The following is a 12,711-nucleotide window of genomic DNA, read 5'->3' as shown; positions in this document are numbered from 1 at the left end:
TACATATACAGACACAAGCAGACATATTTAAAGGCAAAGAGTTTGGGCAGAGATGTCAGTTGAGGCGGAAGTGCACAGGCAAAGATGATGTTGAATGACAGGTGAGGTACGAGTGGTGGCAACTTGAAATTAGCGGAGATTGAAGCCTGGTGGATAACGAGAAGAGAGGATATATTGAAGGGCAAGTTCCCATCTCCAGAGTTTGGATAGATTGGTGTTGGTGGTAAGTGTCCAGATAACCCGGACAGTCTAACACTGTGCCAAGATGTGCTGGCCATGCACCAAGGCATGTTTAGCCACAGGGTGATCCTCATTACCAACAAACACTGTCTGCCTGTGTCCATTCATGTGAATGGACAGTTTGTTGCCGGTCATTCCCACATAGAAAGCGTCACAGTGATAGCAGGTCAGTTGGTAAATCACGTGGGTGCTTTCACATGTGGCTCTGCCTTTGATCGTGTACACCTTCCGGGTTACAGGACATCCACACCGACTGTTCATAGCATCCTCCTACTGGCCAACCGCAAATTAGAACAGCATGCCACCCTCCACCTCAAAAAATTATCCAATCTCCTGGTTTCCCACCTCCGGAAAGGCAACTCACTCACCCTCCACAACCTTTCCAACAAACCTCAACCTCCTCTCATTGCACACAGACCCAGTCTCTCCCATGTACTCAATCTTCCACTTCCAGCTCCACTCCCCAAAACACCTCAAAATTCTAGTCAACACAATCTGGAACCACTACACCCCAATTCAGTAGTTAACCTTTCCTCCAAACCTCTCTCCCAATCCGAAACCTCTGTCCTATCCAAAGGCCTCACCTTCAGCCCCACTCCCAGATTCAACCAAACTGCCCTTGTCAAAGATTTACTGTCCTACACTCGTAGTCTCTGCTGGAAATATCACTTTGCCACGAAGAAAAACAATCCTGATCCCACTCCTAATGATCCAACTCCCCAAGACACTATCCAAATTGAACCCTGCCTGCAACAGTTCCGTCCTCCATCACAGTGAGACCCACCTCCTCTTCCTCAAAATCACCCTCTCCAAACCTTCCCAGAATTTCTCACTTCCAGCCTTGCCTCTCAATCTTTCTTGAAAAACCTTAATCCTACTCCCAACATCACCACAGCCGAAGCCCAGGATATCTGTGATCTGAAAGCTGACCGATCCATCATCATTCTTCCGGTTGACAAGGGTTCCACAACCATGGTACTTGATCGTCAGGAGTATGTGGCTGAGGGACTGCGTCAGCTTTCAGACAACTCTACATACAAAGTTTGCCAAGGTAATCCCATTCCTGATTTTCAGGCAGAGCTTCAAGGAATCCTCATAACCTTAGGCCCCCTACAAAACCTTTCACCTGACTCCATCAAACTCCTGACCCCACCGACAACTCGCACTCTTACCTTCTACCTACTTCCTAAAATTCACAAACCCAAACATCCCGGCTGCCCCATTGTAGCTGGTTACCAAGCCCCCACAGAACGTATCTCTGCCTACTTAGATCAACACCTTCAACCCATTACATGCAGTCTCCCATCCTTCATCAAAGACACCAACCGCTTTCTCGAACGCCTGGAATCCTTACCCAGTCTGTTACCCCCAGAAAACATCCTTGTAACCATTGGTGCCATTTCCCTATACACAAATATCCCGCACGTCCAGGGCCTAGCTGCATTGGAGCACTTCCTTTCACGCCGATCACCTGCCACCTTACCTAAAACCTCTTTCCTCGTCACCTTAGCCAGCTTTATCCTGACCCACAACTTCTTCACTTTTGAAGGCCAGACATACCAACAATTAAAGGGAACAGCCATGGGTACCAGGATGGCCCCCTCGTATGCCAACCTATTTATGGGTTGCTTAGAGGAAGCCTTCTTTGTCACCCAAGCCTGCCAACCCAAAGTTTGGTACAGATTTATTGATGACGTCTTCATGATCTGGACTCACAGTGAAGAACAACTCCAGAATTTCCTCTCCAACCTCAACTCCTTTGGTTCCATCAGATTCACCTGGTCCTACTCCAAATCCCAAGCCACTTTCCTTGACGTTGACCTCCATCTGTCCAATGGCCAGCTTGACACATCCGTCCACATCAAACCCACCAACAAGCAACAGTACCTCCATTATGGGAGCTGCCACCCATTCCATATCAAACGGTCCCTTCCCTACAGCCTAGGCCTTCATGGCAAATGAATCTGCTCCAGTCCTGAATCCCTGAACCATTACACCAACAACCTGAAAACAGCTTTTGTATCCCGCAACTACCCTCCCGGCCTGGTACAGAAGCAAATAACCAGAGCCACTTCCTCATCCCCTCAAACCCAGAACCTCTCACAGAAGAACCCCAAAAGTGCCCCACTTGTGACAGGATACTTCCTGGGACTGGATCAGACTCTGAATGTGGCTCTCCAGCAGGGATACAACTTCCTAAAATCCTTCCCCCGAAATGAGATCCATCCTTCATGAAATCCTCCCCACTCCACCAAGAGTGTCTTTCCGCTGTCCACCTAACCTTTGTAACCTCTTGGTTCATCCCTATGAAATCCCCAAATCATCTTCCCTACCCTCTGGCTCCTACCCTTGTTACCGTCCCCGGTGTAAAACCTGTCGTATGCACCCTCCCACTAACGCCTACTTCAGTCCTGTAACCCGTGTAAAAGCACCCACGTGATTTACCAACTGACCTGCTTACACTGTGACACTTTCTATGTGGGAATGACCGGCAACAAACTGTCCATTCGCATGAATGGACACAGGCAGTCAGTGTTTGTTGGTAATGAGGATCACCCTGTGGCTAAACATGCCTTGGTGCATGGCCAGCACATCTTGGCACAGTGTTAGACTGTCCGGGTTATCTGGACACTTACCACCAACACCAGTCTATCCGAACTCTGGAGATGGGAACTTGCCCTTCAATATATCCTCTCTTCTCGTTATCCACCAGGCCTCAATCTCCGCTAATTTCAAGTTGCCACCACTCATACCTCACCTGTCATTCAACATCATCTTTGCCTGTGCACTTCCGCCTCAACTGACATCTCTGCCCAAACTCTTTGCCTTTAAGTATGTCTGCTTGTGTCTGTATATGTATGGATGGATATGTGTGTGTGTGTGTGTGTGTGTGTGTGTGTGTGTGTGTGTGTGTGTGTGTGTGTGTGTGTGTGTGCGCGCGCGACTATGTACCTATTCTTTTTTCCCCCTAAGGTAAGTCTTTCTGCTCCCGGGATTGGAATGACTCCTTACCCTCTCCCTTAAAACCCACATCCTTTCATCTTTCCTTCTCCTTCCCTCTTTCCTGACAAAGCAACCGCCGGCTGCAAAAGCTCGAAATTTTGTGTGTGTCTTTGTGTGTTATTTTATTGTGCCTGTCTACCGGCGCTTTCCCGCTTGGTAAGTCTTGTAATCTTTGTTTTTAATATATTTATCCTAAGGACAGACACACACACCCATGCCTGAGGGAGGACTTGAACCTCGGCCGGGAACAGCTGCACAGTCCATGACTGAAGCGCCCTAGACCACTCGGCTAATCCAGCATGGTTGGAACATTCATTGTCTGATTGTCATCAATACATATAGCAAGTTTCCTTTTGTTGTGCCCATGAATTCAATACTGAAATGTGGCACAATCCAATTCTCTGTAGTCCATATTTTGCATTGGAGGCCTTACAGAGTTGCTAGTGACTGACAGTGGACCTTGGCAGATTCTGAGGACATGTGTGCAATCAGTGGTATTTGTCACATTATCAGTGTGCATTTGCACCTCCAGTCAAATGGAGAATCAGAGCACTTCATGTGCACTTTCAAATAGCAGATGGACAAGCTATGCACTACCATACATGGGAATGAGCTTTGCTGGTCTTCCTCTTGTTTCATCACTCCCAGGCCTGCAATGGTCCTTTGCCAGTGGAGTTGCTCCATGGTTGCTGCCACCACACACTGCTTCACCTGCTGCACCCATCTCAGCGGCCAGTGCCTAGTCACCACTCAGGCAATGCATAAAGATAATCAACAATTTCTTTTAGATTGTATGGCAGATGGAAGAGCTGGGAACTTGACAGTATTGTAAAATCATTAGGTAGATCCATGTTTCTTGTACAGAGTCCAGGAGGTTCACATTGCGGCATTGGAACGAACTTCAGCCTTGTAATTTGTGTGATCCTGCCACCAAGTCTTTGTTTACAGATTCATTGTGTGCCTGGATGATGCAGCATGCCCTCCATCCAGCGACATGGGGGTCCAGTGTCGGCACTATCAAGTCCTGAACACATGGACCTGGGCCCAATGCCCCAGCCAGTCCATGGTCCACTCCATACTGCAGCCTGCTAATGGGCTGCCATTCCACCTCATGATGCCATTGTGAGTCAACTTCGTGAAGTTTGTGCTCCTTTGGCAGTTGGAATAATGTGCCTTCCACCTCGTTTCAGTTGCAAGTGAATGATGGGACACAAGCAGGGACATGGCACCAGCTACATACTCGGCTCCATTTCCTCATCACTTACTGCATATCCACACCTCACCCCCCCCCCCCCCCCCCACCCCATAGCAGCAACTGAAACTACAGGATGATTGTCAGGAGGTTTTTTTTGGGGGGGGGGGGGGGGGGGGATTGTTGTGTGCTAGCCAATGGATGCAACTGGAGCTGGTGCACTGAGACATTTCCTGACTGGTGCCATGGGCAGCAGTTCAAAGTTTGCCATTAACCAAAAGCATGACCAGATCAGCAAACCAGAAGCATGACCAGATCAGCAATGACCAGATCAGCAATCTCTGTGCTGCTGGACTACTGCACTGTGATAAGCAGTGGCCACAGGCAGAAATGGATGGTTCATGTTCAATGTTTGCTTATGACAAGTCTAACATTGAAGATTTCACCTTTTTGAGTTGCTGCTTGTAGATACAGTTTGTAGTGGAGATCAAACTGTGAGACTTCATCTACAAGTGGAGTTGTCTATGGCCTTTGCATTAGGACAAGCATTTAGTACAGTGAATGAGAGTATAGTTCCCAGGATGGACAAAGACTTGTCTACATTATATTCAGTAACGCATGCCTCGACAGGCCATTGCTTACTTGTATCTGTCTGCAAGCACATCGAACAAGTTACTTTACAACTTAAGTTAAGTATAGTAGTGCAATGACACATATATTTGTGTGTCACTCATTTTTGCATGGTCACAGTTCTTCTGTCCACCTCAGAGTATCTGAATCTAATATGGCATGTGCAAGCTGTTCTATCTAGATACACCTCATAATATGTAATGGTGAACAGCCTACAGACTGGACTAAATTTATTCTAGTTCCTTGGCACAAAAAAGGATCTGTTAGGGACTGGTCCAACTATCGTACCATAGTATTAATATAGCATACTAATGAAGACCTCCTATATGTAATGACACAATGCCTAAATTCCTGCAGTCTCAGATATCTGCAAACAAGCAGGTTTTGTGACAGGGTCAGGTACTTGAGAGACAATCATGAATTTAAAGCAGATAACTGCAAAATGGCATGAGTTGTGTGTCCCTTCCTTCTTTGTTTCCTATACTATAAAAAAGCAGTTGATAGTGAAATGTGGGATGAGTTCTGGCATGAGCTCAATGAGTTTGTGGTTCCAAAACAACTAGTATTATTACTTAAAGGTCTTTGTAACAGCTACACTGCTGCAATAAAGGTGGGTTGAATCAGACAAGGTTGTATACTGTCAGCTTTGCTCTATAACATATATCCAGAGCATGACATCAGGGGTGCACTGGATGACTGGGATGGTGGAATTACAATTTGTGGCAGGGAAATCAACAACTTACACTTTGCAGGTGATACTACCCTCATTGCAGGAAGTGAGGAAGAACTTAGTGATCTCATCTGCAGAGAGAATAACATTAGTTTAAGTTCTGGTATAGACATAAACATGACACCCAGCAATGAGTAAACCAACTGATAATGGTATCGCCTTTTTTAGGATGTGACTGAGAAAACCTATGTCAAACCAGACAGTAAAGATATCATCTCCACATGATAAATTTGGCTTCTAGGTGTCAATTACAAATAACAGTACAACCTCCTTGGCACCATTCTGCAAACTGGGCAAAGGAGAGCCATGGTGCAAGTTAAGTAAGGGAACATCTGAAATGGAACATGGATCAATGGCATCAAGTTTTCTTCTTCAACAAGTGCAGCACTTTTCTGATGCCTTGTGATGATATTAGAAGACTCAGGAGGTGGCCAGGTACCAAGGTACTAATGTTACCAGACCCTCAGACATGCTGTCTCATTGGTTCTACAGAGAGTTGGCTCACTCATTTTTTGGGCTGATATCATTATGTCAGACACCTCTCACTAATATCAAGGGTAATTTGAGGGCTGTGTAGTAGTATGATTCATTGTTGAAGATTGTAATGTATGAGGACATGCCCATATCATGAACAGCTCTCTCCAGGAGGCAGAAATCAGGAAAATGGGAAGGTCTGCAGTGTCTACAGACATAAATCCAATTGAGCATGTTAGGAATGAGGTGAAATTCGCAGTATGTGATTGCAAGAGCCCGCTTAAAACTTAAGATGAGCTTATGAGGGCCACTGTTGAACAGTGGAGCAGGCTTGAGGGGCAACATCTTGATCATTTTGTGGACTACAAATCAACAAACATCCAAAATATCAGAATGTGTGGCGTGGAACAGTATGATATCGAACATTAACCAGCAGCATATTTAGATTTCCCTGGTGTGTAATGAAATGCACTTTCAAAGAGGCTGCCTCTACTTTGGTTATTGTTTAGCTTTCATTTCACCAAAAATGGTTGCTAATAAGGAAGGAAATTATGATTAACTAACCTATTGACCTAAAAAGCTTTAAGAGTTTTCACATAAAAAATTTGGAAGCATTACTTTTCATCATGTCTTCATATATTAACTGCATAAAAAGAATGTCACTAACCAGGAGGCATAGATATTTTATTTATTTCATATTTCTGACACATTATTAAATAATACTTAGATAGTGGACAGTAGGGCCTTCCAAAAAATTAAACCTAAGTGTAACATTGTAAATCTTAAGAAGTTGGTCTGATTTTTTTAATACTGTGGAACTACCTATCTGTTGAAGGAAGTTAGGAAATGAACAGTAGTGATGACATTCAAAGGATTTTGGAGAGAAAAAGTATATGTCTTGGTCCAGAGTAGTATGGCTCACCTTATCATAGTACTTTTGAAATGAACAAAATTTGCTTCTTGTGCTTTTGTATGATGATTTACCTCTATAACTATTGGTAAATTTACTTATCTTAATCACTATTACTATTTACTACTTCAGTTGTTAAGCTATCCTAAATTAATTCAAGAATAAATGAAATGACTCATCGAAAGGCAGAAGTGCTGCATCATTGATAGACACATAAACAAGAGGTGAGAAGCTTGGCCAGCTTTTGGAATGTGGTTCCTTTTTATGGCTGTAGGGAAAACATGCATAAAAACACACACACACAAACACACACACACTTACTCACATACACATATTTGTCTCCCTAAACTGTGCTCAGATGACTGCCAATAACTCTGAGTGAGGAGGTGGCAGTCGACTGAGCACAACACAGGGAGACAGGGGTATAAGGATATCCATGTGAGTGACTGTGTGTGTGTGTGTGTGTGTGTTTGTTTTTCCTATAGCTTGAAAAAAAGTGCATTCTGAAAGCTAGTCAAGCTTCGTATCTTTTGTTTGTGTGCGTATCAAAGATGCAGCAGTTCTGCTTTAATGAGTTGTATCCTTTATTCCAAAATAATTCGTAATTTCCACCAGAACTTTCTGTACATTAATAAATTTATTCCATATTTTCATGTATAAATATCAGTTAATGAATAAGAACATTGTGAAATTTCATTACCGTTAACTATAAGCTGCGTCGTATGGCTTGTATTGGCAACAGCATTTCCTGCAATGCATGTGTAATTTCCTCTATGCTCCTCTGTAACTTTATTAATTGTCAATGTGCTTGAGTATTCATCTATGGTTCGTTCAGCAACTGACAGTCTATAGGGAATGATTTTGCCATCCTTTAGCCATTGCAGTGATATTGGAAAGTCTCCTTTGACAACAACACAATGCAGGTGCACTCTCATTCCTTTCTGTACATCTTTTTTTGTGTATAGACGATCAATGACAGGTGCCTCTAGAACAACATGGAAACAGAATATAATAGGCCATTTATTCTGAAAATAGCCTAGTTACAAATAAAAACAATAAATGATAATATAGAGAAACTGCCATAACTGGTCACTATAAATAATTGGCATTTAATGAAGTTAGATGTGCCCTAACTTCATTAGAATATCGTAACTACGCAATGAAAGATCTAACTGATGAAAATCAACAATTTAATCATGAGACAGAGAGAATGCTGGAGAAGGAATTAACAATCTGGTATGCTGTTTTCACCAACACAATTCCAGGTATTTTCGGGAATAAGGTGACTCAGTAAAAATAATAGTTTTTTCCAAAATGTCTGTCTTAAATTATTGAGTAACCATATGCATAAAAGGTTGAGGTGCCAACAGCAAATGCACAAGTTAACTAAAAAACCCAGCTCAGCTGTTTTTGCTTTCCACTTAGAAAATCTCCCTTGCTGTGTTCACCAGCAGACCTGATTGCTAGCTTAATAGCAGGCAATACTATGCTTTGACATGATATTTTGTGGCAATGCAGTTAATTTCAAAAAAGTATTTATTATGCGAGCAGTAAAAATATTTTGTGTAGTTGGTACCTCCAAATAGTTAATATGAAGATTGAATTTAGGATGATCTGCGAAATTAAGAAGAACAACAACAGAAGTAAAAATAATCTCCTTACAATCCTTGCTTAGGATTCAGACTGGAGATTTGTATACAGAAAGTAAAATCTGTACTGTAATATGTAGGAGGTAGACATCGGACATGGAATTGGAAATCTCAGTGCATTTAAAAACAAAGTAAGTGTAGGTCTACTTTAATAGACACTCGTACACTGTCCAGTTACAGAATGTGACCTCATGTCAAATGCCTGAACAACCACCTTTTGCAGCACAGAGCACTGCAAGACATGCAGGAGGAGATCAGTGAGTTTCTGGAAGATACTGACTGTAATAGATAGCTGGTAGACATCAGACATTGAATTGGCAATCTCAGCACATTCGAAAACAAAGTAAGAGTAGGCCACTCATACACTGTACAGTCACTTAATGTGAACACATACCAAACGTCTGAACAACCACCTTTTGCAGCACAGAGCACTACAAGATATGCAGGAACAGAGTCAGTGAGGTTCTGGAAGAGGTACCGACTGTGATGTGGAGCCATGCTGACTCCAGTACCGTGGTTTGCTGTGCTAAATTTCTCAGCTGAGGCTCCATGATGTGAACAGCCTGATAGAGGTGATCTCACAGATTTTCAATTGGGTTTAAATACTGGGAGTTTGGTGGTCAGGGAGTGTGGTAAACTCATCCTGGTGCTTTTCAAACCATGCACATACTCTTCGAGCTGTGTGAGATGTTCTGTTGTCTTGCCACTAAATGCCATCATGCCAAGGAAAACCAAACTGCAAGTAGGGATGGACATGTTCCCCAAGAACAGATGCATCCTTGAGTTCATCCTCTGTTCCTCCCAGAATGATGAGATCACCCAGGGGATGCCCTTACCTCACCTGGGTTCTTTTGGTGATAGTTGCAGGGTGTTGGCTTTTAACTTCCATTGCATAGAGACAACTGACAGTGTTCTCTGAGATTAGTTGAGTTAATTAAATGCTCAATATAGAGTAAAACAGGAGGTGAGTAGTGTAAGAGAGACAGCAGTGGTTTTTTTTAGAGCAGCTGCTTTCCTGATAATATATACATAATGTACATAGAAGTAATTCACACAGTTATTATGAGAGCAGATTTTCATTAGTCATTACTGGTTGTTAGTCTGCATAACAGAAGCAACTTGAAGTAACTGCTGTAACTGTTAATGTATAGAATGACTGTTTGACTCATTCCAAGTAACTATTAGCCCTTCTTCAAATTAAGATTTTTGGAACAAAATGTTTGAAATAATGAATAATAATGAATATCTAGAATGGGCTGTCACAAAAAGTATCATGTCCAATCCAATATGCCCATATACTGACCATAAAAAGGAGCCTGTTTCTGCTGAAAGATCAGCGATGTGAAAAACTGGTGTGACAGAATAGCAGAAATCAACTATACTTTGGGACCATTTGGACCAGTATGACCTACATGAGTGACATCTGGAGAGCTGCAGCTGTACTCTTTCTGCGCAAAACCCCAGATGCCATTTTCAGCAAAACAATGCATAGCCACACATTGCTGCATGAACACATGCCTTCTGTTGTCACAGGATGTCAGCCTTTTGTCCTGCCCTGCGAGATTACCAGACTTGTTGCCAGTCAAAAATGAGGGGAATATGGTGAAATAACAAGTGCAGTATTGTTACTTGATGTCAACCACCAAAGAAGAACTTTGGAACCAGGTGAGTGCAACATGGATGGCTATACGACCTTATATGCGTCGATACCATCACACATGGAACAAGTTATTAGGGCCGATGGCAGATCCTGTGCCTACTAGGCAACAGAACTTATGCTGAACTAAGTTTACTGAAGTGCTTATCATTTCTGCAGAACATACTAATGTAAATGTTCTGTGAATATGAACAGTCTGTCTCTAGTTGTTCAAGGTATTTTTTCTGAACATGAGTGTACAAAGTGGATACGTCACTTCACTTCAGTGTAAGCAGCATCAATATGGAGTGTGATCATGCTAACAATGCATCATAATTAAGAATTTATCAAGCTGTTAATGATGTTCACCTATGTCTTCTATCAGAGATGAACAGTTTTCTTTTGGAATGTTGCTCTTAGCATTGCAAATTTGTGGAAAAATACAGCTCACATTAACACTTATAATTTGCTTTGATATTTGTTCACAATGTAAGTCATGTGTGGGTGACTTATATTACTTTACATGATGAAAGTGTCAACTAGAAAAGAAGTGCACAGGGATGTAACTGACAGAATGTTGATACAGTACTAAGGCTACAAGTGCATAACGGCATCTGTCAATCATTGGTGTACAAGGGACTGGTGGAAAAAGTAAGTTCGTTGTTTATTATTTCAGAAATAATCACCATAACTGTTAATACATTTACCTCAATGTGAAACAAGATGGTCAGTGCCTTAATGGAAAACTGTTTGCAGTTGCCTACCAAACCACGATTGTGCCCAGGTGTGCAGCTCTTCATCTTAAGCAAATCGTTGGGTATGAATGTCTTTCTTCAGGGCTCCAAAAATATGGAAATCACATGGGGAGAGGGTGGGACTGTATCAAGGATCAACACTTCTGCAACATAGTTGAAACAACCTTGGTAACATGTGAGCCCACCAGTGATTTCCATATTTTTGGATCCATGAAGAAAGATATTCATGACAGTTGATTTGCTTCAGATGAAGAGGTACAATCCTGGTTCTGTAGACAACTACAAACATTTTTCCATGAGGGAACCGACTGACTTGTCTCACAGTGGGATAAATATATTAACTGTTATGGCAATTACTTACGAAATAGCAAACAGTTTACTTACTTTTTCCATCTGTCCCATTTTTATTAGTCTGTCCCTTATATATTCCAGTTGTTGATTGTATTTGAGGCTTTAAATAACAGATCTATATACTTTAACCTATATACTTGAATAAGAAAAAGAGAAATTGTCAACCACATGATTACTGCCATCAAAGCCTGACTCACTTTTAATCAGCATATAGCCCTCTATTGCACTGTATCTAATAAATGAAACCTCAGTACCGCTTAAATGAGTTGTTGGTGTTTTGTGGCTTATTTCTAACTCATGGAAACCAGTAATTTCAAAGTCGATTAGTGACTATATCTATGATCTAATTGAGACAATTTGTTAAAGAATCTTGGTGTAATTCGTTAATATCAACCTTGGTTTTTGTTCTCTGCATCGGGTCTTACTGAAAAGTGATACTGTGAAGACATCCAGGAAGTGCACAACTTCTCCCTATCAGTTATTTATTTATTTGTTTGTCCATATAAATCTCTTTTTCAGTACATATATTGTACACAGGATATTGGACAGAAAATCTTTTTAACTATTGGTTTTTCAAATGTCAAACATACATTACCTAAATTTTTATAACAAATTGGATCTATCTGTTATTGCATGATATACACACCTTTTTGGCATAATGCAAAGTTATAATGAGTAACATGTATGTCATTGTTTGATCTGGTACTGTAATCATGGACACTTTTGTTTTGACGAAAAAGGCTTTCTTTTCTCAGTACGCATTTTTTTTTTTAAATGCATGACTACTTCCAGTATACAAATGCAGGGAAGGGGTAGGATCTTTAGATCTTTAAAGAAAGGTTTTCATGGTTTTCTGCTGCTCACTTGTTTCATTATTCTTATAACTGTCTTTAGTTTCCTGAAAACTGTTATGCCCTGGTGTACATTTCCCCAGAAAACGATACCATACTGCAGTATTGAATGTACATGAGCAAAGTATACAACCCTAACTGTTTCTGCACTAGTATTGTTACAAAGAATTCTTACTAAATGGTTAATTTTTGCTAGTTTTGAATTTAGGGATGAGATATGAATGCTCCATTTAAGATTTTCCTGGATATGAATCCTAAGAAATTTAGTTTCATTTACAGCAATTATGGTT

At 41.6% G+C, this 12,711-nt stretch overlaps 1 protein-coding gene across 1 annotated transcript in view; it reads right to left on the bottom strand.

Moving 5' to 3' along the window:
* LOC126335707 (Down syndrome cell adhesion molecule-like protein 1 homolog) overlaps positions 1–12,711 on the bottom strand; it is a 371,152-nt gene that overhangs the window by 165,091 nt on the left and 193,350 nt on the right. Inside the window, exon 7 of the mRNA XM_049999164.1 lies at positions 7,880–8,164. Within this exon, the coding sequence (XP_049855121.1) occupies positions 7,880–8,164 (285 nt within the window). The remainder of the gene's footprint in view (positions 1–7,879; positions 8,165–12,711) is intronic.

The sequence above is a fragment of the Schistocerca gregaria genome, chromosome 2, assembly GCF_023897955.1.
Source record: "Schistocerca gregaria isolate iqSchGreg1 chromosome 2, iqSchGreg1.2, whole genome shotgun sequence".
NCBI lineage: Eukaryota > Metazoa > Arthropoda > Insecta > Orthoptera > Acrididae > Schistocerca > Schistocerca gregaria.
The sequence above is the reverse complement of the archived record's forward strand: the minus strand, read 5'-3'. Positions and strand labels throughout refer to the sequence as shown.